Source organism: Cherax quadricarinatus, chromosome 68 (assembly GCF_038502225.1).
Source record: "Cherax quadricarinatus isolate ZL_2023a chromosome 68, ASM3850222v1, whole genome shotgun sequence".
In the NCBI taxonomy this organism is placed as follows: Eukaryota; Metazoa; Arthropoda; class Malacostraca; order Decapoda; family Parastacidae; genus Cherax; species Cherax quadricarinatus.
The window spans coordinates 14,466,135-14,492,281 of NC_091359.1; the positions used below are offsets into that span (position 1 = coordinate 14,466,135).

Genomic DNA, 26,147 nt, shown 5'->3' on the forward strand with positions numbered 1-26,147 from the left:
ACGTGCCTGGAGCCTGCTGTGAGAGCTAGGTTTCACGAACTGGGTGAATCCCTTAATTTTGTCCCAGGATGCGACCCATACCTGTCGACTATCACCCAGCTACCCATTTTACTGATGGGGATCATAGACGCCCAATGTTTCTACCCTCGCCGGGAATCGAACCCGGACACTCGCCGTGTGAAGCGAAAGCTTTAGACACCAGGCCACGGGGGAGTTAATGTGAACGATATACATATCTACAGCAGATGTGCGTATGATTTCGTTATTACTAAGGTAGTGTATGATTGGCAGTGTTCGCGGAGGACCAGCCCCATATTGGCACCTTCCAGTACCGCCTCCGTGGGTTTGATGCCTCTCCCACGGACCATTATATGAGGCCCTTCTTCGTGGCCACCTACCCGGAGTACAAGAACCATCCCAAGCTGTGTCTCAGGGCTACGCCTCGACACAAGGTTAGTTCTCTGGCCCAGCAGCTGGAGCCGTGTGTGTGTGTGTGTGTGTGTGTGTGTGTAGGAATTTGCTTTTTGTACTCTCTAGTTATGGATTTTCCATATAATACACAAAATGCAAGAATAGGTCACTAAAGTTACATTATTTATAGGCTCAGTCCAGAAAAAAGTTTTGTATCCTGGGATGGCTGACAGGCGAGATGCTACATTGATAAAGGCTGTCCTTTCTGTAAACGTCTTTATTTACACTCCATCTCCTCCCCCGTCAAGTGTTCACTGCTACATCCTCCTCCCCCGTCAAGTATTCACTGCTACATCCTCCTCCCCGTCAAGTGTTCACTGCTACATCCTCCTCCCCCGTCAAGTGTTCACTGCTACATCCTCCTCCCCCGTCAAGTGTTCACTGCTACATCCTCCTCCCCGTCAAGTGTTCACTGCTACATCCTCCTCCCCCGTCAAGTGTTCACTGCTACATCCTCCTCCCCCGTCAAGTGTTCACTGCTACATCCTCCTCTCCGTCAAGTGTTCACTGCTACATCCTCCTCCCCGTCAAGTGTTCACTGCTACATCCTCCTCCCCCGTTAAGTGTTCACTGCTACATCCTCCTCCCCCGTCAAGTGTTCACTGCTACATCCTCCTCCCCCGTCAAGTGTTTACTGCTACATCCTCCTCCCCGTCAAGTGTTCACTGCTACATCCTCCTCCCCCGTCAAGTGTTTACTGCTACATCCTCCTTCCCCGTCAAGTGTTCACTGCTACATCCTCCTCCCCGTCAAGTGTTCACTGCTACATCCTCCTCTCCTGTCAAGTATTCACTGCCACATCCTCCTCCCCGTCAAGTGTTCACTGCTACATCCTCCTCCCCCGTCAAGTGTTCACTGCTACATCCTCCTCCCTGTCAAGTGTTCACTGCTACATCCTCCTCCCCCGTCAAGTGCTTACTGCTACATCCTCCTCCCCGTCAAGTGTTCACTACTACATCCTCCTCCCCCGTCAAGCGTTCACTGTTACATCCTCCTCCCCGTCAAGTGGTCACTACTACATCCTCCTCCCCCGTCAAGTGTTCACTGCTACATCCTCCTCCCCCGTCAAGTGTTCACTGCTACATCCTCCTCCCCGTCAAGTGTTCACTGCTACATCCTTCTTCCCCGACAAGTGTTAACTGTTACATCCTCATCCCTGTCAAGTGTTCACTGCTACATCCTCCTCCTCCGTCAAGTGTTCACTGCTACATCCTCCTCCCCGTCAAGTGTTCACTGCTACATCCTCCTCCCCGTCAAGTGTGCACTGTTACATCCTCCTCCCCTGTCAAGTGTTCACTGCTACATCCTGCTCCCCCGTCAAGTGTTCATTGCTACATCCTCCTCCCCGTCAAGTGTTCACTGCTACATCCTCCTCCCCGTCAAGTGTGCACTGCTACATCCTCCTCCCCGTCAAGTGTTCACTGCTACATCCTCCTCCCCGTCAAGTGTTCACTGCTACATCTTCCTCCCCGTCAAGTGTTCACTGCTACATCCTCCTCCCCGTCAAGTGTTCACTGCTACATCCTCCTCCCCGTCAAGTGTTCACTGCTACATCCTCCTCCCCGTCAAGTGTTCACTGCTACATCCTCCTCCCCGTCAATTGTTCACTGCTACATCCTCCTCCCCGTCAAGTGTTCACTGCTACATCCTCCTCCCCGTCAAGTGTTCACTGCTACATCCTCCTCCCCGTCAAGTGTTCACTGCTACATCCTCCTCCCCGTTAAGTGTTTACTGCTACATCCTCCTCCCCCGTCAAGTGTTCACTGCCACATCCTCCTCCCCCGTCAAGTGTTCACTGCTACATCCTCCTCCCCGTTAAGTGTTTACTGCTACATCCTCCTCCCCGTCAAGTGTTCACTGCTACATCCTCCTCCCCGTCAAGTGTTCACTGCTACATCCTCCTCCCCCGTCAAGTGTTCGCTGCTACATCCTCCTCCCCCGTCAAGTGTTCACTGCTACATCCTCCTCCCTGTCAAGTGTTCACTGCTACATCCTCCTCCCCGTCAAGTGTTCACTGCTACATCCTCCTCCCCCGTCAAGTGTTCGCTGCTACATCCTCCTCCCCCGTCAAGTGTTCACTGCTACAACCTCCTCCCTGTCAAGTGTTCACTGCTACATCCTCCTCCCCCGTCAAGTGTTCGCTGCTACATCCTCCTCCCCGTTAAGTGTTTACTGCTACATCCTCCTCCCCGTCAAGTGTTCACTGCTACATCCTCCTCCCCGTCAAGTGTTCACTGCTACATCCTCCTCCCCCGTCAAGTGTTCGCTGCTACATCCTCCTCCCCCGTCAAGTGTTCACTGCTACATCCTCCTCCCTGTCAAGTGTTCACTGCTACATCCTCCTCCCCCGTCAAGTGTTCGCTGCTACATCCTCCTCCCCCGTCAAGTGTTCATTGCTACATCCTCCTCCCTGTCAAGTGTTCACTGCTACATCGTCCTCCCCCGTCAAGTGTTCGCTGCTACATCCTCCTCCCCCGTCAAGTGTTCACTGCTACATCCTCCTCCCCGTCAAGTGTTCACTGCTACATCCTCCTCCAGGTGTTCTTCAACTACGTTCACGCCTTCATGAGTGAGTACAAGAACTCTCCCAAGTTCGGCTTCGCGTTCCACGCAGAGTTGTCGCACGACGACTACAACCTGGTGTCCGTGGCCGACAACGACCTCCTGCAGCTGCTGACGTCCCTCCGACGCGACGGACACCTCAACAACACCATCCTGGTGGTGATGAGCGACCACGGACACAGGTGCGCCATCGCCGACCCTAACCTTTGGTTCCTTCACCCGCAGTTGTGGGCTTACTCGTCGGTTTAGAAACCCGACAAGTTGATAAATAAGACACCTGTGTAATATTTGTTTAACATTTAGTATCTTTATTCTGGAAATCTTAAGTCAGTGTAGAGAAAGATGGGAAATGAAGAGGAGTTTGGGGTGATCAGTCCCTTAGCCTGGAGTCGATGTGTTCAGTCTATCAGTCTTGATAAGTCAAAACTGATATACTGAACACATCGACTCCAGGCTGAGGGACTGATTATCTCAGATTTTCTCTGCACTGGACTGATGAAGCCACTGTGTGGCGATACGTTTCCATAATATAGATGCCCAAATGTTGCATAAGTGTTTTGTTTATCAACCCGCAGGAGGGATCAGGAGATAGAGCTTGCCTCTTCTCTCCTTTGAGAAGACACAGCTAGAGATTTTAATATGACGTTTCGCCTCTGGAAAAGTCTTATTCAGTCAGTGAAGAAGCTTGTTCCACGGGCGAAACATCTCAACAGAGTTTCTTTCTGTCCCTGTTTTATTTTATAAACACGCTAGCATTACGCTTTTATCTCCTCTTTTGTTCTTCTCTTCATTAGTTTTCCTAATCCACAAACTTTGCCACGTAGGAGTCTCGCACAAACAGCATCTGGGTGACAACTCTCTCAGTCTCCTCTGTGAGGTCTGAGGGTCAATACCCTCACGGAGGATCGAGCCTTCAGTGTTTTACACTTTCTTCTCTCGACATAAACATTTTCTCATTGTCTCGTCTCTCAGAGGAAAGAAATCAATCGTTTTTTTTCCTCTTCTATGATCTAGTTCTCTCTTAATCACTTAATTCATTCTCTTACTTTCCACCTGAGGACTTTCGTAAGCCTCTTCTGGACTGCTTCACATCTACAACGTCAATTTCCACCCGCATTACAATCTTATGCCGCACTCTGCACTATTCATATCTCGTGGACTGAAGCATAGAAGGTTGGGGTTATGCAGTATGTGACGTGGCCCAACGCTGCACGCTTCTGCCTTGGCTCACAGAGACAATTTTCTCCCTACTATCTGTTGCTAGTCTTGCAACATTGTACAGCTCCTGACAACCCACGGAATGAGAAAGATCTTGAGTTAAAGATTTTCATCCCTGTGTGGCTTGTTATATATATATATATATATATATATATATATATATATATATATATATATATATATATATATATATATATATATATATATATATATATATATATATATATATATGTGTGTGTGTGTGTGTGTGTGTACTCACCTATTTGTGGTTGCAGGGGTCGAGTCACAGCTCCTGGCCCCGCCTCTTCGCTGATTGCTACTAGGTCCTCTCTCTCCCTGCCCCATGAGCTCTATCATACCTCGCCATAAAACTATGTATGGTTCCCGCCTCCACTATGTCACTTTCTAGGCTATTCCACGGCCTGACTACTCTATGACTGAAGAAATACTTCCTAACATCCCTTTGATTCATCTGAGTCTTCAACTTCCAATTATGACCTCTTGTGTTTGTGTACCTTCTCTGGAACATCCCGTCTTTGTCCACCTTGTCTATTCCGTGCAGTATTTTATATGTCGTTATCATGTCTCCCCTGACCCTCCTGTCCTCCAGTGTCATCAGGCCGATTTCCCTCAACCTTTCTTCGTAGGACAATCCCCGTAGCTCTGGGACTAGTCTTGTTGCAAACCTTTGCACTTTCTCTAATTTCTTGACGTGCTTGACTAGGTGTGGGTTCCAAACTGGTGCTGCATACTCCAGTATGGGCCTGACGTAAAAGGTATACAGAGTCTTAAACGAATCCTTACTGAGGTATTGGAACGCTATCCGTAGGTTTGCCAGGCGCCCGTATGCTGCAGCAGTTATCTGATTGATGTGCGCCTCAGGAGATATGCTCGGTGTTATACTCACCCCCAGATCTTTTCCTTGAGTGAGGTTTGCAGTCTTTGGCCATCTAAACTATATTGTGTCTGCGGTCTTCTTTGCCCTTCCCCAATCTTCATGACTTTGCATTTGACAGTGCTAAATTCAAGGAGCCAGTTGCTGGACCAGGCTTGTTATAACGGATTATTTGGTAGGGCTGAAAGCGGGGTGTGAATTATACGTCTTCGGAGGCTTCTTACTTTATTGTTTAGTCGTGGTGGGTACACAGGCTTGTGTGTTGTGCCTATGGCCCGGGAGGGCCATCCCACGAGAGAGAGCTACTAGTAGGCCTTGTGTCTTGCTGCTAGGCCGCTGTGAGAGTGAGAGTGAGGTAAGGGCAGGCAGGCTGAAGTGGCAACGCCTATAGGTGGCAGCACCAGCATGGCGCGAAATATGAACTAAGCTGGCAGACAGCATGGGCTGTCTGTATACAGTACAGGCTGTCTACATACGCTCGGCCACCTACCGCTCATCGTCCCGACGCGACAATAATGGTGGTAAAAGAAACTCGGTCTCTCTCTCGTAGGAACGGGGCACAGAACACAAAATAAAAATATATATATACATATGAACATGGAAAAAAAACTTCCTACAGGGAGGGAAGAGTAAAACATGTGGGGTGTGCTAAATATCGTGGTCATAGGCAGTGAGCGTCGAAGGGCATCACTGCACGCCTTCCTGCGTCTGGACAGATACTGCAACACGGGAGACATCGCTGCTGCTGAGCTGTGATGTAATAGGGTACGGTCTCCTCTGGAACGGTGAAGCAGTCATCGTAGGAGTCGCTGCAGGTTTTCACTCAACCTGGGGCACGACATGCTGGTGCCCTCGAGTGTGGCGTCGACAAAACTCGGCAACTGGGCAGGACTTCTGGCAAGCGACTCAGGAGGACACTTCTCGACTGGTACTGTCGCTGGGCTGTCACTGCCGGCGAGCGTGGAGCGTACCTGTGTCTGGATGCTCAAATGTGCAGACACGACATCAGGATAACTCGTTGAGAGACGGATGCTTGTTGTGTAGGGTGATGAAGTGAAGATGACTTCATACCTCTTCCTTCCTCTCTCTGGGCAAACAACTGCTGCGACCACCGCTTTCCACCATTTATAACGGATTATTTGGTAGGACTGAAAGCGGGGTGTGAATTATACGTCATCGGAGGCTTCTTACTTTATTGTTAAGTCGTGGTGGGTACACAGGCTTGTGTGTTGTGCCCATGGCCCGGGAGGGCCATCCCATGAGAGAGAGCTACTAATAGGCCTTGTGTCTTGCTGTTAGGCCGCTGTGAGAGTGAGAGTGAGGCAAGGGCAGGTAGGCTGAAGTGGCAACGCCTATAGGTGGCAGCACCAGCATGGCGCGAAATATGAACTAAGCTGGCAGACAGCATGGGCTGTCTGTGCACAGTACAGGCTGTCTACATTGTAGCCTGTCCAGGTCTCTTTGTAGTCCTGCCTGATCCTCATCCGATTTGATTATTCTCATTAACTTCGCATCATCTGCAAACAAGGACACTTCTGAGTCTATCCCTTCCGTTATGTCGTTCACATATACCAAGAACAGTACAGGTCCTAGGACTGACCCCTGTGGAACCCCGCTTGTCACAGGCGCCCACTCTGACACCTAGTCGCGTACCATGACTCGTTGTTGCCTCCCTGTCAGGTATTCTCTGATCCATTGCAGTGCCTTTCCTGTTATGTGTACCTGATCCTCTAGCTTTTGCAGTAACCTCTTGTGAGGATCTGTGTCGAAGGCCTTCTTGCAGTCCAAAAATATGCAGTCCATCCACCCCTCTCTCTCTTGTCTTACTTCTGTCACCTTGTCATAAAACTCAAGTAGGTTTGTGACACAGGATTTTCCTTCCCTGAAACCGTGCTGGTTGTCATTTATACACTTGTTTCTTTCCAGGTGCTCTACCACTCTCCTCCTGATGATCTTCTCCATGACCTTGCATACTATACACGTTAGTGATACAGGTCTGTAGTTTAGTGCCTCATGTCTGTCTCCCTTTTTAAAAACTGGGACTACATTTGCCATTTTCCATACTTCAGGGAGTTGCCCAGTTTCAAATGATGTGTTGAAGATCTTTGTTAATGGCTCACACAATATCTCTGCTCCCTCTTTAAGGACCCATGGAGAGATGTTGTCTGGTCCCACCGCCTTTGAGGTGTCAAGTTCGCATAGCAGCTTCTTCACCTCCTCCTTGGTTATATGTACCTCATCCAGCACTTGCTGGTGTGCCCCCCTGTTCTGATTTTCTGGAGTCCTACTGGTTTCCACTGTAAATACCTCTTTAAATCTTGTGTTGAGCTCCCGACATACCTCTCGGTCGTTTCTTGTGAATTCCCCATCACCCTTCCTCAGTCTGATTACCTGGTCCTTGACTGTTGTTTTCCTCCTGATGTGGCTGTACAACAGCTTCGGGTCAGTCTTTACTTTTGATGCTATGTCATTTTCATATTGTCTCTGAGCCTCCCTTCTTATCTGTGCATATTCGTTTCTGGCTCTTCGGCTAATCTCTTTATTTTCCTGAGTTCTCTGTCTTCTGTACCTTTTCCATTCTCTAGTACACCTAGTTTTTGCCTCCCTACACCTTTGGGTGAACCAAGGACTCGTTCTGTTCTTCCCATTATTTCTGTTTCCCTTGGGAACAAACCTCTCCTCTGCCTCCTTGCATTTTGTTGCCACATAGTCCATAATTTCTTGCACTGGTTTTCCTGTCAGTTCCCTCTCCCACTGAATGTCTTGAAGGAAGTTCCTCATGCCTGAGTAGTTCCCCCTTTTGTAGTTTGTTTTTTCCCAGCCTATTCCTGCTACTCTCTCTACTTGGAGCTCAACTATGTAGTCAAAGCACAGAACCACATGATCACTAGCTCCCAGGGGCCTTTCATACATGATACCCTCGATGTCCGAACTACTCAAAGTGAATACAAGGTCCAGTCTTGCTGGTTCATCCTCTCCTGTCTCTCTGGTAGTGTCTCTAACATGTTGATGCATGAGGTTTTCCAGTACCACATCCATCATCTTGGCTCTCCACGTTTCGGGACCCCCATGGGGCTCCAGGTTTTCCCAGTCAATCTCCTTGTGATTGAAATCACCCATAACTAGTAACTTTGCTCCCCTCATGTGTGCTCTCCTGGCCACCTCGGCTAGTGTGTCGATCATTGCTCTGTTGCTTTCATCATATTCTTCTCTTGACCTCTTGCAGTTCTGTGGTGGGTTGTACATTACTGCAATTATCACCTTGTGTCCCTCAGACTGGATTGTTCCTACTAAGTAGTCCCTTTCGCCCGTGCCATCCATTCCTTCCATTTTCTCAAAACCCCACTGGTTTTTAATGAGCAGTGCAACTCCTCCTCCCCCTCTCCTCCCTCTATCTTTCCTGAGGATCTGATATCCGGATGGAAAGATTGAATCTGTTATTATTCTGGTGAGTTTTGTTTCTGTGAGTGCTATTATGTCTGGGGATGTCTCCTTGATTCTTTCGTGCCACTCCTCATACTTGTTTGTTATTCCATCTGCATTTGTATACCACACCTTCAACTTCTTTTCTAAGACTGTGGTCTGGGAGGTGTATTGGGGTTGGGGAAGTGGGAGACCTGGTAGGAACTATGGGTTGTTGATGTGGGGGTGGAGTTTGTAATGTAGTGGGTGGGGGCATTGTATGTGGCATGGGTTGTTTTGATTTAGAATGTTTGGTTGCACTGGGGTTGACCTGGTTGGGAGGCTTCTATAGGAAGTTGTGAGGGAGGCTGTATTTGATCTTCTTCCTGGGTCTGGGATCTCCTGTCTGTCTTCTCCATCCCCTCTCTTTCCTCTTTTCGCCTTTGTACTATCTCTCTCAGTTTCTGCCTTTCTTCTTGTGTTCTGTCGCGGTCGAGATACACCTTCCTGTATGCCGGCATGTCCCTTAATCGTTCTTTCTCCTGCAGGATCCTGTTCTGAGTTGCTTCTGCCTTGAAGGTCACTTTCACTGGCCAGGTTCTTTTTTTTACAAACCCCCCTATTCTCCGAAAATTTTCCAGCTGGGTCATGTCGTCTTCTCCTATTGCTTTCATGATGCTTTCAATTGCTTTTTTTTCCCCTTGTTTTCTTGCTTCATATGTTTCCCCTTCAACTTCCTGGAGCCCATACACAAAGACTGACCTCACCCTTTCATTCTCCCACTGCATATCCCTGTGTATCCCCTCATTTAATTTGGTTTCCTCCACTGCAGCTTTCCTTTCTTCAGTTTCACTGGCTAATGTACTTGGGCTCAGTGGCCTGTCATTTTTCCCTTCTCGGCTTTCCTTGGGCTCTGTTGTTGTCTGTTAGGGCCTCCACATAAAGCTTAGCTCTTTCATTTACTAGAGTCTCCTCTGATAGAGCCTCTCCATGCAGTTGTGCTCCTTCTTTCCCTACTGTTCCCTTATTTGTGGCTGAGGTAGCAGTCTCTGTTGTCAATCCCAAAATGTTCTTTAGTTCTTTAGGCTGTTTCAGATTTTTCAGTTCCTCTTCTAAACTCTGTATCCTAGCCTCTGCTGCTTTGACATGCACCTCCCACTTCCTGCTTTCCATATCTATCCTCTCTTCCATTCTCATGCTAAGTTCTTCTAGTTTCTTTTCCCATTCATGATCCCTTTTTGTGAGCTCTGCTGCCCAATCTTCCTTTGCAGCTTCCTCCTCCTGTCCCTTGGTTTTTCTTGTTGCTCTCTGGCAACCCATTTTTGTTTTATCCTGATTGCCTCAGAGTGGGAAACCTATGTAGTTCTGTATGTTATGTTAGTAGTGTGTATGTCAGAGTGTGGGGGGGGGGGAGGTAGTGGAGGAACTGTGGCTATGTGGGAGAGGAGTGGGGAGGGGGAGGGTGAACGAGTGTGTGTGTGTAATTTTGTGTGAAATTATGTGTGGGTTTATTATGTACTGAAAGGTAGGTGGCTTGTGTGTGTGTGTGTGTGTGTGTGTGTGTGTGTGTGTGTGTGTGTGTGTGTGTGTGTGTGTGTGTGTGTGTGTGTGTGTGTGTGTGTGTGTGTGTGTGTGTGTGTGTGTGTGTGTGTGTGTGTATTCACACACACTAGATCTTCTCTCTCTTCCTGCTCCATGAGCTTTATCATACCTCGTCTTAAAACTATGTATGGTTCTTGCCTCCACTACCTCACTTTCTAGACTATTCCACTTCCTGACAACTCTATGATCAAAGAAATACTTCCTAACATCTCTTTGACTCATCTGAGTCTTCAACTTCTAATTGTGACCCCTTGTTTCTGTGACCCATCTCTGGAACATCCTGTCTCTGTCCACTTTATATATTCCTCTCAGTATTTTGTATGTCGTTATCCTGTCTCCCCTGACCCTCCTGTCCTCCAGTGTCGTTAGGCCGATTTCCCTTAACCTTTCTTCGTATGACATTCCCCTTAGCTCTGGGACTAGCCTTGTTGCAAACCTTTGCACTTTCTCTAATTTCTTGACGTGCTTGACCAGGTGTGGATTTCAAACTGGTGCTGCGTACTCAAGTATGGGCCTGACGTACACGATATACAGAATCTTGAACGATTCCTTGCTGAGGTATCGGAACGCTATTCTCAAGTTTGCCAGGAGCCCATAAGCTGTAGCAGCTATCTGGTTGTTGTGCGCTTCCGGAGATGTGCTCGGTGTTATACTCACCCCAAGATCTTTTTCTTGAGTGAGGTTTGCAGTGTTTGGCCACCTAGACTATACTCTGTCTGAGGTTTTCTTCGCCCTTCCCCGGTATTCATGACTTTGCATTTGTGTGTGTGTGTGCGTGTGCGTGCGTGTGTGTGTGTGTGTGTGTGTGTGTGTGTGTGTGTGTGCGTGTGTGTGTGTGTGTGTGTGTGTGTGTGCGTGTGCGTGTGTGTGTGAAGAATAACCACTGTGAAAAACAGAATTTTAAGGCTAACATGTGACATGACCCAGCACGCTGAGCGTAGGAGAGCAACAATGTGACATGACCCAGCACGCTGAGCGTAGGAGAGCAACAATGTGACATGACCCAGCACGCTGAGCGTAGGAGAGCAACAATGTGACATGACCCAGCACGCTGAGCGTAGGAGAGCAACAATGTGACATGACCTAGCACGCTGAGCGTAGGAGAGCAACAATGTGACATGACCTAGCACGCTGAGCGTAGGAGAGCAACTATGTGACATGACCTAGCACGCTGAGCGTAGGAGAGCAACAATGTGACATGACCCAGCACGCTGAGCGTAGGAGAGCAACAATGTGACATGACCCAGCACGCTGAGCGTAGGAGAGCAACAATGTGACATGACCTAGCACGCTGAGCGTAGGAGAGCAACAATGTGACATGACCTAGCACGCTGAGCGTAGGAGAGCAACTATGTGACATGACCTAGCACGCTGAGCGTAGGAGAGCAACAATGTGACATGACCTAGCACGCTGAGCGTAGGAGAGCAACAATGTGACATGACCTAGCACGCTGAGCGTAGGAGAGCAACAATGTGACATGACCCAGCACGCTGAGCGTAGGAGAGCAACAATGTGACATGACCCAGCACGCTGAGCGTAGGAGAGCAACAATGTGACATGACCTAGCACGCTGAGTGTAGGAGAGCAACTATGTGACATGACCTAGCACGCTGAGCGTAGGAGAGCAACAATGTGACATGACCTAGCACGCTGAGCGTAGGAGAGCAACAATGTGACATGACCTAGCACGCTGAGTGTAGGAGAGCAACAATGTGACATGACCCAGCACGCTGAGCGTAGGAGAGCAACAAAAATTTGGTCAGAACACAAATCAAGTACATTGCATGAGTAACATGTCAGACATAGTTTAAATTCCTCATAAATTTTATTAATTATAAATAAATCAGATTTATAGAACCTTGAGGTATATTCATATTTAAATCCAAACTAATTTTTTATGAAAGTTGATTCGATCATGTTTGTAACAACCACGGACCTGCTTGTGATGTTGACAGGTTCACTACCATCAGAGGCACTCAGCAGGGCAAGCAGGAGGAGCGCCTCCCCTTCATGGCACTGGTGCTGCCCAAGGTGCTCAAGGACACATACCCGTCAGCCGCTGACAACGTCAGGTGGGTCAGCGTCAAGACACTTAAGAATGGAAGCCTTGAGAGAGGACAACCCACATCACACGAGAAATGAATCGAAAAGTTTTTTCATTTGATATCCATTTAGAGTATCTGCTAAACAAGGCATCAGCTGGAAGTCGTTTTTTTGTCTCATGTGGGTCGTCCTCTCACATCCATCAGTGTTCATCATACGTACAATGGTATTTCCTATCAGATTCCATGTGATGAAATATGACAGAGAAATATAGCTAGCTTCTGTTCCTACTATTTAACTGTTATATAGAACATAGTACCAACATATTGCACATGTATCTTATTTTGCTATAAAAAAAAGTAGCTGAAAGTGATTGATTAGCAAGGTGCAAAGTTTCTTTCTATAATTACACTTTGATCTATAGCTAGCATCCTCTCTTCTTGTGATGTGCATATATGGCTTCAATAGGTAAGCTATATGGCAGATGTTGCAGATGTTGACATTAAATGATGTTGGTTGCTTGACTAATGGAGGTTTAAAACCTATCGATTACACAAGAATCATTAAGGCTGCATATTACCTACTCACCACCAATCAAGAATACTGTGATCCCTGCCATACTGACACAGGGATTAAGCTCTCAGCATGCATGCGCTGAGAGACATACAACTCACGGTGTATATACTTCTATGAAAGCTATAAACAAAAGCCTGATATAAGAATGTAGCTTGAGAGTCTGTAGGGAAGGAAAGGTGTGTTTCCCAGTGTAGTTAAATCTGGACAGAGGTACGTGATGTCACTGTAGTCACTCTCATTATAGATGAGGTTGTATACTGAGTAAATGTAAGTTTTAGAGACATGGTCTTAGAAGATCTAATATATATATATATATATATATATATATATATATATATATATATATATATATATATATATATATATATATATATATATATATATATATATATATATATATGTCGTGCCGAATAGGCAGAACTTGCGATCTTGGCTTAAATAGCAACGCTCATCTTGCCATATAGGACAAGTGAAAATTTGTGTATGCAATAATTTCGCCAAAATCATTATGAACCTAACAAAAAAAATACATTTGATTGTGTTTGTTTAGTAATAAATTATTGTAAACGTATTTAAAATATATTTAGTTGGGTTAGGCTAAAATAAATTGCTCTTTTTATAATAAGGTTAGGTAAGTTTTCTAAGATTCTTTTGGTGCAAAATTAAGAATTTTTACATTAACATTAATGAAAAAAATATATCTTTAAACGAATAAGAGAAAATTTCAGAAAGAACTTAATTTTAAATGAGTTCTTGCTAGTTGACCAGTTTTACATATTCGGCACGACATATATATATATATATATATATATATATATATATATATATATATATATATATATATATATATATATATATATATATATATATATATATATATATATATATATATATCGCCTATGTAAGTGTGTCTGTGTTAGTACCTGAAATAGCTGAGATGAGCTGAGTGGTGCACCATTAAACCCCAACACTGCACTTTCAGGATGAACGTGCACCGCCTCACCACGCCCTTCGACCTGTACCCTACAATGCAGGACGTCCTACACTTCTCCGGGGCACGTCTTGGCCAGGTCACCGAGAGAGGTATATCACTCTTCAGCCAGGTGAGTCTCAGGGGTGCGTCAGGATGGGCTGTCTGACCTCTACGGGGTCACATAATACCTGGGGGAATAGAGAGGCAATCAGGATTGACTGAAATATTTGCCTGTCTAAACCACATTCAGGGGAATCAGTCACATATGTCGGGGAGAAAACCAGCTCATCTTTCTAAAACATCGATGTTGATCCCTGTTAACAGAGAGTATCAAAGAACGGAAGCTACCTTGGGACTAGCAGAATAAACAGAGGAAACAAACTGTGGCTAGTAACTCCCCATAAATGGAAACAGAAAGCCTTTCTTTCAATTTTTTAGGTCACATTGCCTCGGTGGGAGACGGTTGGTGCGTCAAAAAGAAATAAGTAAAACTGTCAGAATCCTGGCTAGTATCTCACAACTTCAGGATAACGAACTCAACACACTGTTTATTTAAAATTTATTTATAAAATATATGCTACAAAATTTGGGACTTGGTTGCATTTATATGATGAATTGATAAATATCAATATGTATAAGGTACAAAATACCTTCAAGTTGATAAGAAAAACATCACTTGGGTATCTTCATCTTGGTGATGTTTCGCCCATAGTAGAGGTGAAGAGGTAATTTTGCGAGTTTTAGTCCGTCAGCTCTGAGGGACTGAACATCTGAAGGTCTAAAGGACTAAACATCTGCTTTACTTTTGTCAGAGTCAGAGGACTGAACACTTATATCATGACTGAGAGACTGAACACCTTCTATCATGACTGAGAGACTGAACACCTTCTATCATGACTGAGAGACTGAACACCTTCTATCATGACTGAGAGACTGAACACCTTCTATCATGACTGAGAGACTGAACACCTTCTATCATGACTGAAGGACCGAACACCTTCTATCATGACTGAGAGACTGAACACCTTCTATCATGACTGAGAGACTGAACACCTATCATGACTGAGAGACTGAACACCTTCTATCATGACTGAGAGACTGAACACCTTCTATCATGACTGAAGGACTGAACACCTTCTATCAAGGCTGAGAGACTGAACACCTTCTATCATGACTGAGAGACTGAACACCTTCTATCATGACTGAAGGACTGAACACCTTCTATCATGACTGAGAGACTGAACACCTTCTATCATGACTGAGAGACTGAACACCTTCTATCATGACTGAGAGACTGAACACCTTCTATCATGACTGAGAGACTGAACACCTTCTATCATGACTGAGAGACTGAACACCTTCTATCATGACTGAGAGACTGAACACCTTCTATCATGACTGAATGACTGAACACCTTCTATCATGACTGAGAAACTGAACACCTTTTATCATGACTGAGAGACTGAACACCTTCTATCATGACTGAGAGACTGAACACCTTCTATCATGACTGAGAGACTGAACACCTTCTATCATGACTGAAGGACTGAACACCTTCTATCATGACTGAGAGACTGAACACCTTCTATCATGACTGAGAGACTGTACACCTTCTATCATGACTGAGAGATTGAACACCTTCTATCATGACTGAAGGACTGAACACCTTCTATCATGACTGAGAGACTGAACACCTTCTATCATGACTGAGAGACTGAATACCTTCTATCATGACTGAGAGACTGAACACCTTCTATCATGACTGAAGGACTGAACACCTTCTATCATGACTGAGAGACTGAACACCTTCTATCATGACTGAGAGACTGAACACCTTCTATCATGACTGAGAGATTGAACACCTTCTATCATGACTGAAGGACTGAACACCTTCTGTCATGACTGAGAGACTGAACACCTTCTATCATGACTGAGAGATTGAACACCTTCTATCATGACTGAAGGACTGAACACCTTCTGTCATGACTGAAGGACTGAACACCTTCTATCATGACTGAGAGACTGAACACCTTCTATCATGACTGAGAGATTGAACACCTTCTATCATGACTGAAGGACTGAACACCTTCTGTCATGACTGAAGGACTGAACACCTTCTATCATGACTGAGAGACTGAACACCTTCTATCATGACTGAGAGACTGAACACCTATCATGACTGAGAGACTGAACACCTTCTATCATGACTGAGAGACTGAACACCTTCTATCATGACTGAAGGACTGAACACCTTCTATCAAGGCTGAGAGACTGAACACCTTCTATCATGACTGAGAGACTGAACACCTTCTATCATGACTGAAGGACTGAACACCTTCTATCATGACTGAGAGACTGAACACCTTCTATCATGACTGAGAGACTGAACACCTTCTATCATGACTGAGAGACTGAACACCTTCTATCAAGACTGAGAGACTGAACACCTTCTATCATGACTGAGAGACTGAACACCTTCTATCATGACTGAGAGACTGAACACCTTCTATCATGACTGAAGGACTGAACACCTTCTATCATGACTGAGAGACTGAACACCTTTTATCATGACTGAGAGACTGAACACCTTCTATCATGACTGAGAGACTGAACACCTTCTATCATGACTGAGAGACTGAACACCTTCAATCATGACTGAAGGACTGAACACCTTCTATCATGACTGAGAGACTGAACACCTTCTATCATGACTGAGAGACTGAACACCTTCTATCATGACTGAGAGATTGAACACCTTCTATCATGACTGAGAGACTGAACACCTTTTATCATGACTGAGAGACTGAACACCTTCTATCATGACTGAGAGACTGAACACCTTCTATCATGACTGAGAGACTGAACACCTTCTATCATGACTGAAGGACTGAACACCTTCTATCATGACTGAGAGACTGAACACCTTCTATCATGACTGAGAGACTGAACACCTTCTATCATGACTGAGAGACTGAACACCTTCTATCAGGAGTGAGAGACTGAACACCTTCTATCATGACTGAAGGACTGAACACCTTCTATCATGACTGATAGACTGAACACCTTCTATCATGACTGAGAGACTGAACGCCTTCTATCAAGACTGAGAGAATGAACACCTTCTATCAAGGCTGAGAGACTGAACACCTTCTATCATGACTGAGAGACTGAACACCTTCTATCATGACTGAGAGACTGAACACCTTCTATCATGACTGAGAGACTGAACACCTTTTATCATGACTGAGAGACTGAACACCTTCTATCATGACTGAAGGACTGAACACCTTCTATCATGACTGAGAGACTGAACACCTTCTATCATGACTGAGAGACTGAACACCTTCTATCATGACTGAGAGACTGAACACCTTCTATTATGACTGAAGGAATGAACACCTTCTATCATGACTGAAGGACTGAACACCTTCTATCAAGGCTGAGAGACTGAACACCTTCTATCATGACTGAGAGACTGAACACCTTCTATCATGACTGAAGGACTGAACACCTTCTATCATGACTGAGAGACTGAACACCTTCTATCATGACTGAGAGACTGAACACCTTCTATCATGACTGAGAGACTGAACACCTTCTATCATGACTGAGAGACTGAACACCTTCTATCATGACTGAGAGACTGAACACCTTCTATCATGACTGAAGGACTGAACACCTTCTATCATGACTGAGAGACTGAACACCTTCTATCAAGACTGAGAGACTGAACACCTTCTATCATGACTGAGAGACTGAACACCTTCTATCATGGCTGAGAGACTGAACACCTTCTATCATGACTGAGAGACTGAACACTTTCTATCATGACTGAGAGACTGAACACCTTCTATCATGACTGAAGGACTGAACACCTTCTATCATGACTGAGAGACTGAACACCTTCTATCATGACTGATAGACTGAACACCTTCTATCATGACTGAGAGACTGAACACCTTCTATCATGACTGAAGGACTGAACACCTTCTATCATGACTGAAGGACTGAACACCTTCTATCAAGGCTGAGGGACTGAACACCTTCTATCATGACTGAGAGACTGAACACCTTCTATCATGACTGAAGGACTGAACACCTTCTATCATGACTGAGAGACTGAACACCTTCTATCATGACTGAAGGACTGAACACCTTCTATCATGACTGAGAGACTGAACACCTATCATGACTGAGAGACTGAACACCTTCTATCATGACTGAGAGACTGAACACCTTCTATCATGACTGAAGGACTGAACACCTTCTATCATGACTGAAGGACTGAACACCTTCTATCATGACTGAGAGACTGAGCACCTTCTATCAAGGCTGAGGGACTGAACACCTTCTATCAAGGCTGAGGGACTGAACACCTTCTATCATGACTGAGAGACTGAACACCTTCCATCATGACTGAGAGACTGAACACCTTATATCATGACTGAAGGACTGAACACCTTCTATCATGACTGAAGGACTGAACACCTTCTGTCATGACTGAGAGACTGAACACCTTCTATCATGACTGAGAGACTGAACACCTTCTATCATGACTGAGAGACTGAACACCTTCTATCATGACTGAGAGACTGAACACCTTCTATCATGACTGAGAGACTGAACAGCTTCTGTCATGACTGAAGGACTGAACACCTTCTACCATGACTGAGAGACTGAACACCTTCTATCATGACTGAGAGACTGAACATCTTCTATCATGACTGAAGGACTGAACACCTTTTATCAAGGCTGAGAGACTGAACACCTGCTATCATGACTGAGAGACTGAACACCTTCTATCATGACTGAGAGACTGAACACCTTCTATCATGACTGAGAGACTGAACACCTTCTATCATGACTGAAGGACTGAACACCTTCTATCATGACTGAGAGACTGAACACATTCCATCATGACTGAGAGACTGAACACCTTCTATCATGACTGAAGGACTGAACACCTTCTATTATGACTGAAGGACTGAAAACTTTCTATCAAGGCTGAGAGACTGAACACCTTCTATCATGACTGAGAGACTGAACACCTTCTATCATGACTGAGAGACTGAACACCTTCTATCATGACTGAGAGACTGAACACCTTCTATCATGACTAAGAGACTGAACACCTTCTATCATGACTGAAGGACTGAACACCTTCTATCATGACTGAGAGACTGAACACCTTCTATCATGACTGAGAGACTGAACACCTTCTATCATGGCTGAGAGACTGAACACCTTCTATCATGACTGAAGGACTGAACACCTTCTATCATGACTGAAGGACTGAACACCTATCAAGGCTGAGGGACTGAACACCTTCTATCATGACTGAGAGACTGAACACCTTCTATCATGACTGAGAGACTGAACACCTTCTATCATGACTGAAGGACTGAACACCTTCTATCAAGGCTGAGGGACTGAACACTTTTTATCATGACTGAGAGACTGAACACCTTCTATTATGACTGAGAGACTGAACACCTTCTATCATGACTGAGAGACTGAACACCTTCTATCATGACTGAGAGACTGAACACCTTCTATCATGACTGAAGGACTGAACACCTTCTATCAAGACTGAGAGACTGAACACCTTCTATCATGACTGAGAGACTGAACACCTTCTATCATGACTGAGAGACTGAACACCTTCTATCATGACTGAGAGACTGAAAACCTTCTATCATGACTGAGAGACTGAACACCTTCTATCATGACTGAGAGACTGAACACCTTCTATCATGACTGAAGGACTGAACACCTTCTATCAAGACTGAGAGACTGAACACCTTCTATCATGACTGAAGGACTGAACGCCTTCTATCATGACTGAAGTACTGAACACCTTCTATCATGACTGAGAGACTGAACACCTTCTATCAAGACTGAGAGACTGAACACCTTCTATCATGACTGAGAGACTGAACACCTTCTATCATGACTGAGAGACTGAACACCTTCTATCATGACTGAAGGACTGAACACCTTCTATCATGACTGAGAGACTGAACACCTTCTATCATGACTGAGAGACTGAACACCTTCTATCATGACTGAGGGACTGAACACCTTCTATCATGACTGAAGGACTGAACACCTTCTATCATGACTGAGAGACTGAACACCTTCTATCATGACTGAGAGACTGAACACCTTCTGTCATGACTGAGAGACTGAACACCTTCTATCATGACTGAGAGACTGAACACCTTCTATCATGACTGAAGGACTGAAGACATTCTATCATGACTGAGAGACTGAACACCTTCTATCATGACTGAGAGACTGAACACCTTCTATCATGACTGAAGGACTGAACACCTTCTATCATGACTGAGAAACTGAACACCTTCTATCATGACTGAGAGACTGACCACCTTCTATCATGACTGAGAGACTGAACACCTTCTATCATGACTGAGAGACTGAACACCTTCTATCATGACTGAGAGACTGAACACCTTCTATCATGACTGAGAGACTGAACACCTTCTATCATGACTGAAGGACTGAACACATTCTATCATGACTGAGAGACTGAACACATTCTTTCATGACTGAAGGACTGAACACCTTCTATTATGACTGAGAGACTGAACACCTTCTATCATGACTGAGAGACTGAACACTTTCTATCATGACTGAGAGACTGAACACCTTCTATCATGACTGAGAGACTGAACACCTTCTATCATGACTGAATGACTGAACACCTTCTATCGTGACTGAAGGACTGAACACCTTCTATCATGACTGAGAGACTGAACACCTTCTATCATGACTGAGAGACTGAACACCTTCTATCATGACTGAAGGACTGAACACCTTCTATCGTGACTGAAGGACTGAACACCTTCTATCATGACTGAGAGACTGAACACCTTCTATCATGACTGAGAGACTGAACACCTTCTATCACGACTGAGAGACTGAACACCTTCTATCATGCCTGAGAGACTGAACACCTTCTATCATGACTGAGAGACTGAACACCTCAGTACTCCCTCTCCACATCTACTGTCTCCACAATATATTTTCTGTATCGCCCTGAAAAAAAAGTCACTGGTTGGAGAAGAGTTTCACCAGTGTTCGCATCGCTAAAGGTGTGTTCGCATCTCTATTGGGCCGTGCGGACGTGCTGCGCAGTAGCTTCTGATTGAGTTGGCTTTTGCGCAGTGTTGACGTGTACTTGGCTCTGTGAAGACCTGTTTGCGCGCTCTCTAGAATTGAAGCAAGATGCCCTCCATCGAGCAACTTTATCAACAGCTTAAGGAAGAATTGAGGTTGGCGAATATGGAAATTCGGCGACTGACCGAGGAAAACAAAAAGATTCGGAGTAGTCCTCCTGTTTTGAGTCCTCAGGTCAAGAAGGGAAACTGGTCAGTGGCTGGACAGCAGGGAAAGAAGTTGACGATCAAGAAGACGAATGGAAAGGTAGAAACGATGAAGAAGAAAGAGACTGCCGTGGAAACTGTTGTGGAAACATCCAATACATTCTCAGTGCTACCCGACGAATGTGAGTCGACTACTGGGAACGTCACGACGAACGACATTATGGAAGGTAAGAATATTGTTGTTGTTGGGGATAGCCAAGTTAGGTATATGGATAGGGCGTTCTGCTTGAAGGACAGGAGTAGGAGACAGAGAGTTTGCTTTCCTGGGGCTGGGATGGAGGATATTGTTAGCCGTCTGGATGACATCATGAGAGGTAATGGGAGCAATCCTATTATCTGTCTCAGTGCTGGAGGCAACGATGTTGGCAGACGTAGGAGTGAGGACCTGATTAGCAGGTATAGGTCAGCAATAGAAATAATTAGAAGGGTGGGAACCCTCTCATATGTGGTATTTTGCCAAGGAGGGGAGTTGGAAATGAATGGTTGTCCAGGGCAATTGGTGTCAATTGCTGGCTGGACAAATACTGTAAGGAAAATGCGGTAACATTCATTGACAACTGGGACCTCTTCTATGGCAGAAATGACATGTATGCTAGGGATGGGGTTCACTTATCTAGGTGTGGGGTAGGAGCACTGGCAAGTGCAGTGGAGGGAGCAGTTAGGACTTTAAACTAGGAATAGTTAGTGGTATGGGTTTTGGCAGGAAAACAGTGAAGTCCCAGTGTAGTAATATTACGAGTTCTAGGGGAACTAGTAATAATAAGAACGAGATAGATATTGAAAAGCCAGGGACCTTGGGTGATAAGGACAGTAATAGGTTTAGTAGAAAAATAGAAATGAGCAGGAAGGGTAAAGAGAAAGGAGAGTCTTTCAATGTTTATTATGCTAATTGCCGTAGTGCTAGGAATAAGATGGACGAGTTGAGATTAGTTGCTAGTGTATGTAACATTGATGTATTTGCCTTAACTGAGACGTGGTTTAATTCAAAAAGTCGGGACATGCCTGCGGAATGTCATATTCAGGGTTTTAAATTGTTCCAAGAAGATAGAAGTATTGGGGGGGAGGGTGGCATTGTATGTCCGAGATCGCTTGAACTGTTGCATAAAAACGGGTATTAAGTCTGAAGTAACACATACAGAGTCTGTTTGGATAGAATTTTCAGAGGGGCATGAAAAACTGATTTTAGGAGTGATATACCGTCCCCCCAAACTTAGATAGGGACCAAGGGAAACTACTATGGGAGGAAATTGTTAAGGCCACAAGGCACGATAATGTAGTAATTCTAGGAGACTTTAACTTTCGTCATATTGATTGGAATTTCTTGACTGGGAATTTAGAATCATACGACTTCTTAGAAGTATTTCAGGATTGTTTTTTGAAGCAGTTTGTGACAGAACCTACAAGGGGAAATAACCTGCTTGACTTAGTTATGGCAAACAATGAATCCCTTGCTAATAATTTAGAAATTTCAGAGGAACTGGGTGCTAGCGACCACAAATCAATTACATTTAGCATTGAATGGAAGTACGATAGTAGCGATAACTCAGTAACAGTCCCAGATTTTCGCTTAGCAGATTACGATGGGCTTAGAGAACACTTATCATCTGTTGACTGGGGTAACGAAGAGAGCTATCAATATGACAGTTTTCTGAACACTATACATGCTGCTCAAAGAGCGTTTATCCCATATAAAGAAATTAGATCAAATAGAAATGACCCAAAATGGATGAATAATAGGCTCAAATATCTACTAGGGCATAAGAAAGGAATTTATAGGCGTATCAAAAGAGGTGAGGGTCATCTTATAAATCAGTATATTGACATTAAGAGGGACATTAAAAAGGGGATAAGAAAAGCTAAAAGGGACTATGAAATTAAAGTTGCTAGGGATTCTAAAACTAACCCAAAAAGATTTTTCCAGGTCTATAGAACAAAAGTTAGAGATAAGATAGGTCCCCTTAAAAATAACTATGGGCACCTTACTGACAAAGAGAATGAAATGTGCTTGATTTTAAATAATTATTTTCTCTCAGTTTTTACACAGGAAGACACTAACAATATTCCAGTAATTAATTTTTACAGTGGGCTAGAAGAAGATAAATTATGTAACATCACAGTCACTAGTGAGATGGTTGTGAAGCAGATAGACAGACTGAAGCAAAATAAGTCGCCGGGTCCTGATGAGGTTTTTTCAAGGGTTCTTAAGGAATGCAAAATGGAACTCTGTGAACCATTAACTAATATTTTTAATTTATCTCTTCAAACAGGTGTAGTGTCTGATATGTGGAAGATGGCTAATGTAACTCCTATTTTTAAAACAGGGGACAAGTCGTTACCGTCAAATTACCGCCCAATAAGCCTGACCTCAATTGTAGGCAACTTACTAGAGTCAATTATAGCTGAGATTATAAGAAGCCATCTCGATAAGCATAGCTTGATTAATGATACTCAGCATGGATTCACAAGAGGCCGGTCTTGTCTAACTAATTTATTAACTTTCTTCAGTAAAGCTTTTGAGGCTGTTGACCACAATAAAGAATTTGATATTATTTGCTTAGATTTTAGTAAGGCTTTTGATAGAGTTCCGCACCATAGACTGTTAAAGAAAGTGGCAGCTCATGGCATTGGGGGAAAAGTGCTCTCGTGGATCGAGTCATGGCTCACTGACAGGAAGCAGAGAGTGTCCATAAATGGGGTTAAATCCGAGTGGGGATCTGTAACAAGTGGCGTTCCACAGGGATCAGTCTTGGGCCCGTTGTTGTTTATAATACATATTAATGATCTTGATGAGGGAATTACTAGTGATATGAGCAAATTCGCCGATGACACAAAGATAGGTAGGATAATTGATTCAAACGTAGATGTTATGGAACTTCAGGAGGATTTAAACAAACTCTATTCTTGGTCAGAAAAGTGGCAGATGCAGTTCAATGTAGATAAATGCAAGGTTCTGAAGCTTGGGAGTGCCCATAACCCTAGTACTTATAAGTTAAATGATGTAGAACTTAGCCATACAGATTGCGAAAAGGACTTGGGGGTTATGGTGAGCAGCAACCTTAAACCAAGACAGCAATGCCTAAGCGTACGTAATAAGGCAAATAGATTACTGGGATTTATATCAAGAAGTGTAAGCAACAGAAGTCCAGAGGTCATACTGCAGCTTTATACATCATTAGTAAGGCCTCACCTAGATTATGCAGCTCAGTTCTGGTCTCCGTATTACAAAATAGACATAAATTCGTTAGAAAACATTCAGCGTAGGATGACTAAATTAATACATAGCATTAGAAATCTTCCTTATGAAGAAAGATTGAAGACTCTTAAGTTGAAAGTTAAGACACATGTGCAACATCTGGGTATCTTCATTGTAGACGTTTCGCCATCCAGTGGCTTTATCAATACAGATTCTAGGACATAATAGGAAGACAGTAGAACTATATACAAAAGATGAGGTAATCAGTCCCTCGGCCTTGGAGTTAGTGTTCACAGCATCGTGGTGGAGGAGAATCTGGAGCAAAGGCAAGAAGACTGGCGGTTATATAGGCGTCAGTGGATAGGGACGGGCAGCAGACGAGGGCAAAGTCACTGGTAGGCGGGATTCCCCAGATACCTAACTGTTGCATATGTGTCTTATGTAAAGATACTGAGATATTACACATGTGTCTCATCTACGAGCTGAAAAGTTTCTATGAGATATAAGATGAGAGAGAACTTTCTCTCTCTTACTCATTCGATTTGTTAGATGTTGTTGCTGTATCTGCAAACTGGACGTAAATTTTTTCGTGGCCACAGTGTATATGTAAACAGAAGTAGAGTAAGCATATTGTCTACTTTCGATATAGACAGTATGCCTGTCCCATATTTGTTTACATATATACTCAGAGATGTGTGTGTGTCTCTCAAGGTATATAGACATGGAGAGGTGTGTATCTCCCAACTACAGTATATTTTAATCCCTTCATTTGAATTCAGACTATTGTGAACTATATTAGAGTTAAACTGGGGCCCACAGTGCCCTCTCCTTCCCTTCTGCCCACTACGCACAATGACACAACTTTAAAACTATCCAACTGCTTCTGTCCTCAGATACCCACCTCGCGCACTTGCGTAGATGCGTTCATAGAGCCGCACTGGTGTGCCTGTTTGAGCTGGGAGAGAGTGGGCGTGGAGGAGCAGAGGGTACAAAGAGCTGCCCATGCTCTGGTACACTATATCAACACTTACACAGCCCCACAGCGTGCCCTATGCCATGAACTGACCATACAGAAAATCACCTGGGCTGGGAAGCTCCTGCCTACTAAAGGTGAGGTAGATCATTGTAATTGTTCTAATGCCTCTGCTCTGCTTATAACGTTTCTCATCCATTCCTAGTGTTGTTCATCTGTTTCTAGTATCTATCGTTTGTTCCTAGTTTCTTTCATCCGTTTATAGCGTCTTTCATCTGTTCCTAGCATATCTCTTCTTAGCGTCTTTCATCTGTTTTTAAAATGTCTAATCAACCCTGTCATCTTTTATTTCGTCTCAGCATATCTCATCTGTCCCAGCATCTCTGAGATGAATCGTCATCTCTTAAGAGTAACTGACCTGTTATATCTGACCTGCTTCTTATACCTCATTAGTACTTCTCCTTACCTATATGTCTTCCTCCCTGTGTGTCCTCAAGTATCCTCTCACCTACGGGGTTCGTCAACAGGTCTGTTGACGTACAAAAAGAACGCCGACGTGGACGGATTTGTGCCTGATTTGACGGACGAGACAGAGGTGAGCGAAGTGGTGTACCAGGTCCACTTACACACCAGCCCGGGTCACGCCCATTTCGAAGCCTCTTTATCCTACAACATCAGGCTTGACACCTTTTCCGTCAAGGTAGGTCCTCTGGACTCTCTTCTGCGGGGTATCTGTCAAGATCCCCATCCCCCCAGGTGTCCTTTATTTTACTCCCTTTCTCCACCGTCAAGGTGGGTGTTGTCGTTCCTTGCCCAGGATAGCTATCAAGAT

The 26,147-nt window shown here is 44.5% G+C and overlaps 1 protein-coding gene across 7 annotated transcripts in view; it reads left to right on the plus strand.

Annotated features, from left to right (window-relative positions):
• Positions 1–26,147, plus strand: part of LOC128697742 (uncharacterized) — a 47,028-nt gene that overhangs the window by 19,946 nt on the left and 935 nt on the right. For all 7 annotated transcript variants that reach the window (XM_053789622.2, XM_053789621.2, XM_053789620.2 and 4 more), the window contains 6 exons: positions 292–452; positions 3,010–3,215; positions 12,107–12,223; positions 13,753–13,873; positions 25,236–25,452; positions 25,843–26,015. In XM_053789622.2, coding sequence (XP_053645597.1) covers positions 292–452; positions 3,010–3,215; positions 12,107–12,223; positions 13,753–13,873; positions 25,236–25,452; positions 25,843–26,015 — 995 coding nt within the window. The remainder of the gene's footprint in view (positions 1–291; positions 453–3,009; positions 3,216–12,106; positions 12,224–13,752; positions 13,874–25,235; positions 25,453–25,842; positions 26,016–26,147) is intronic.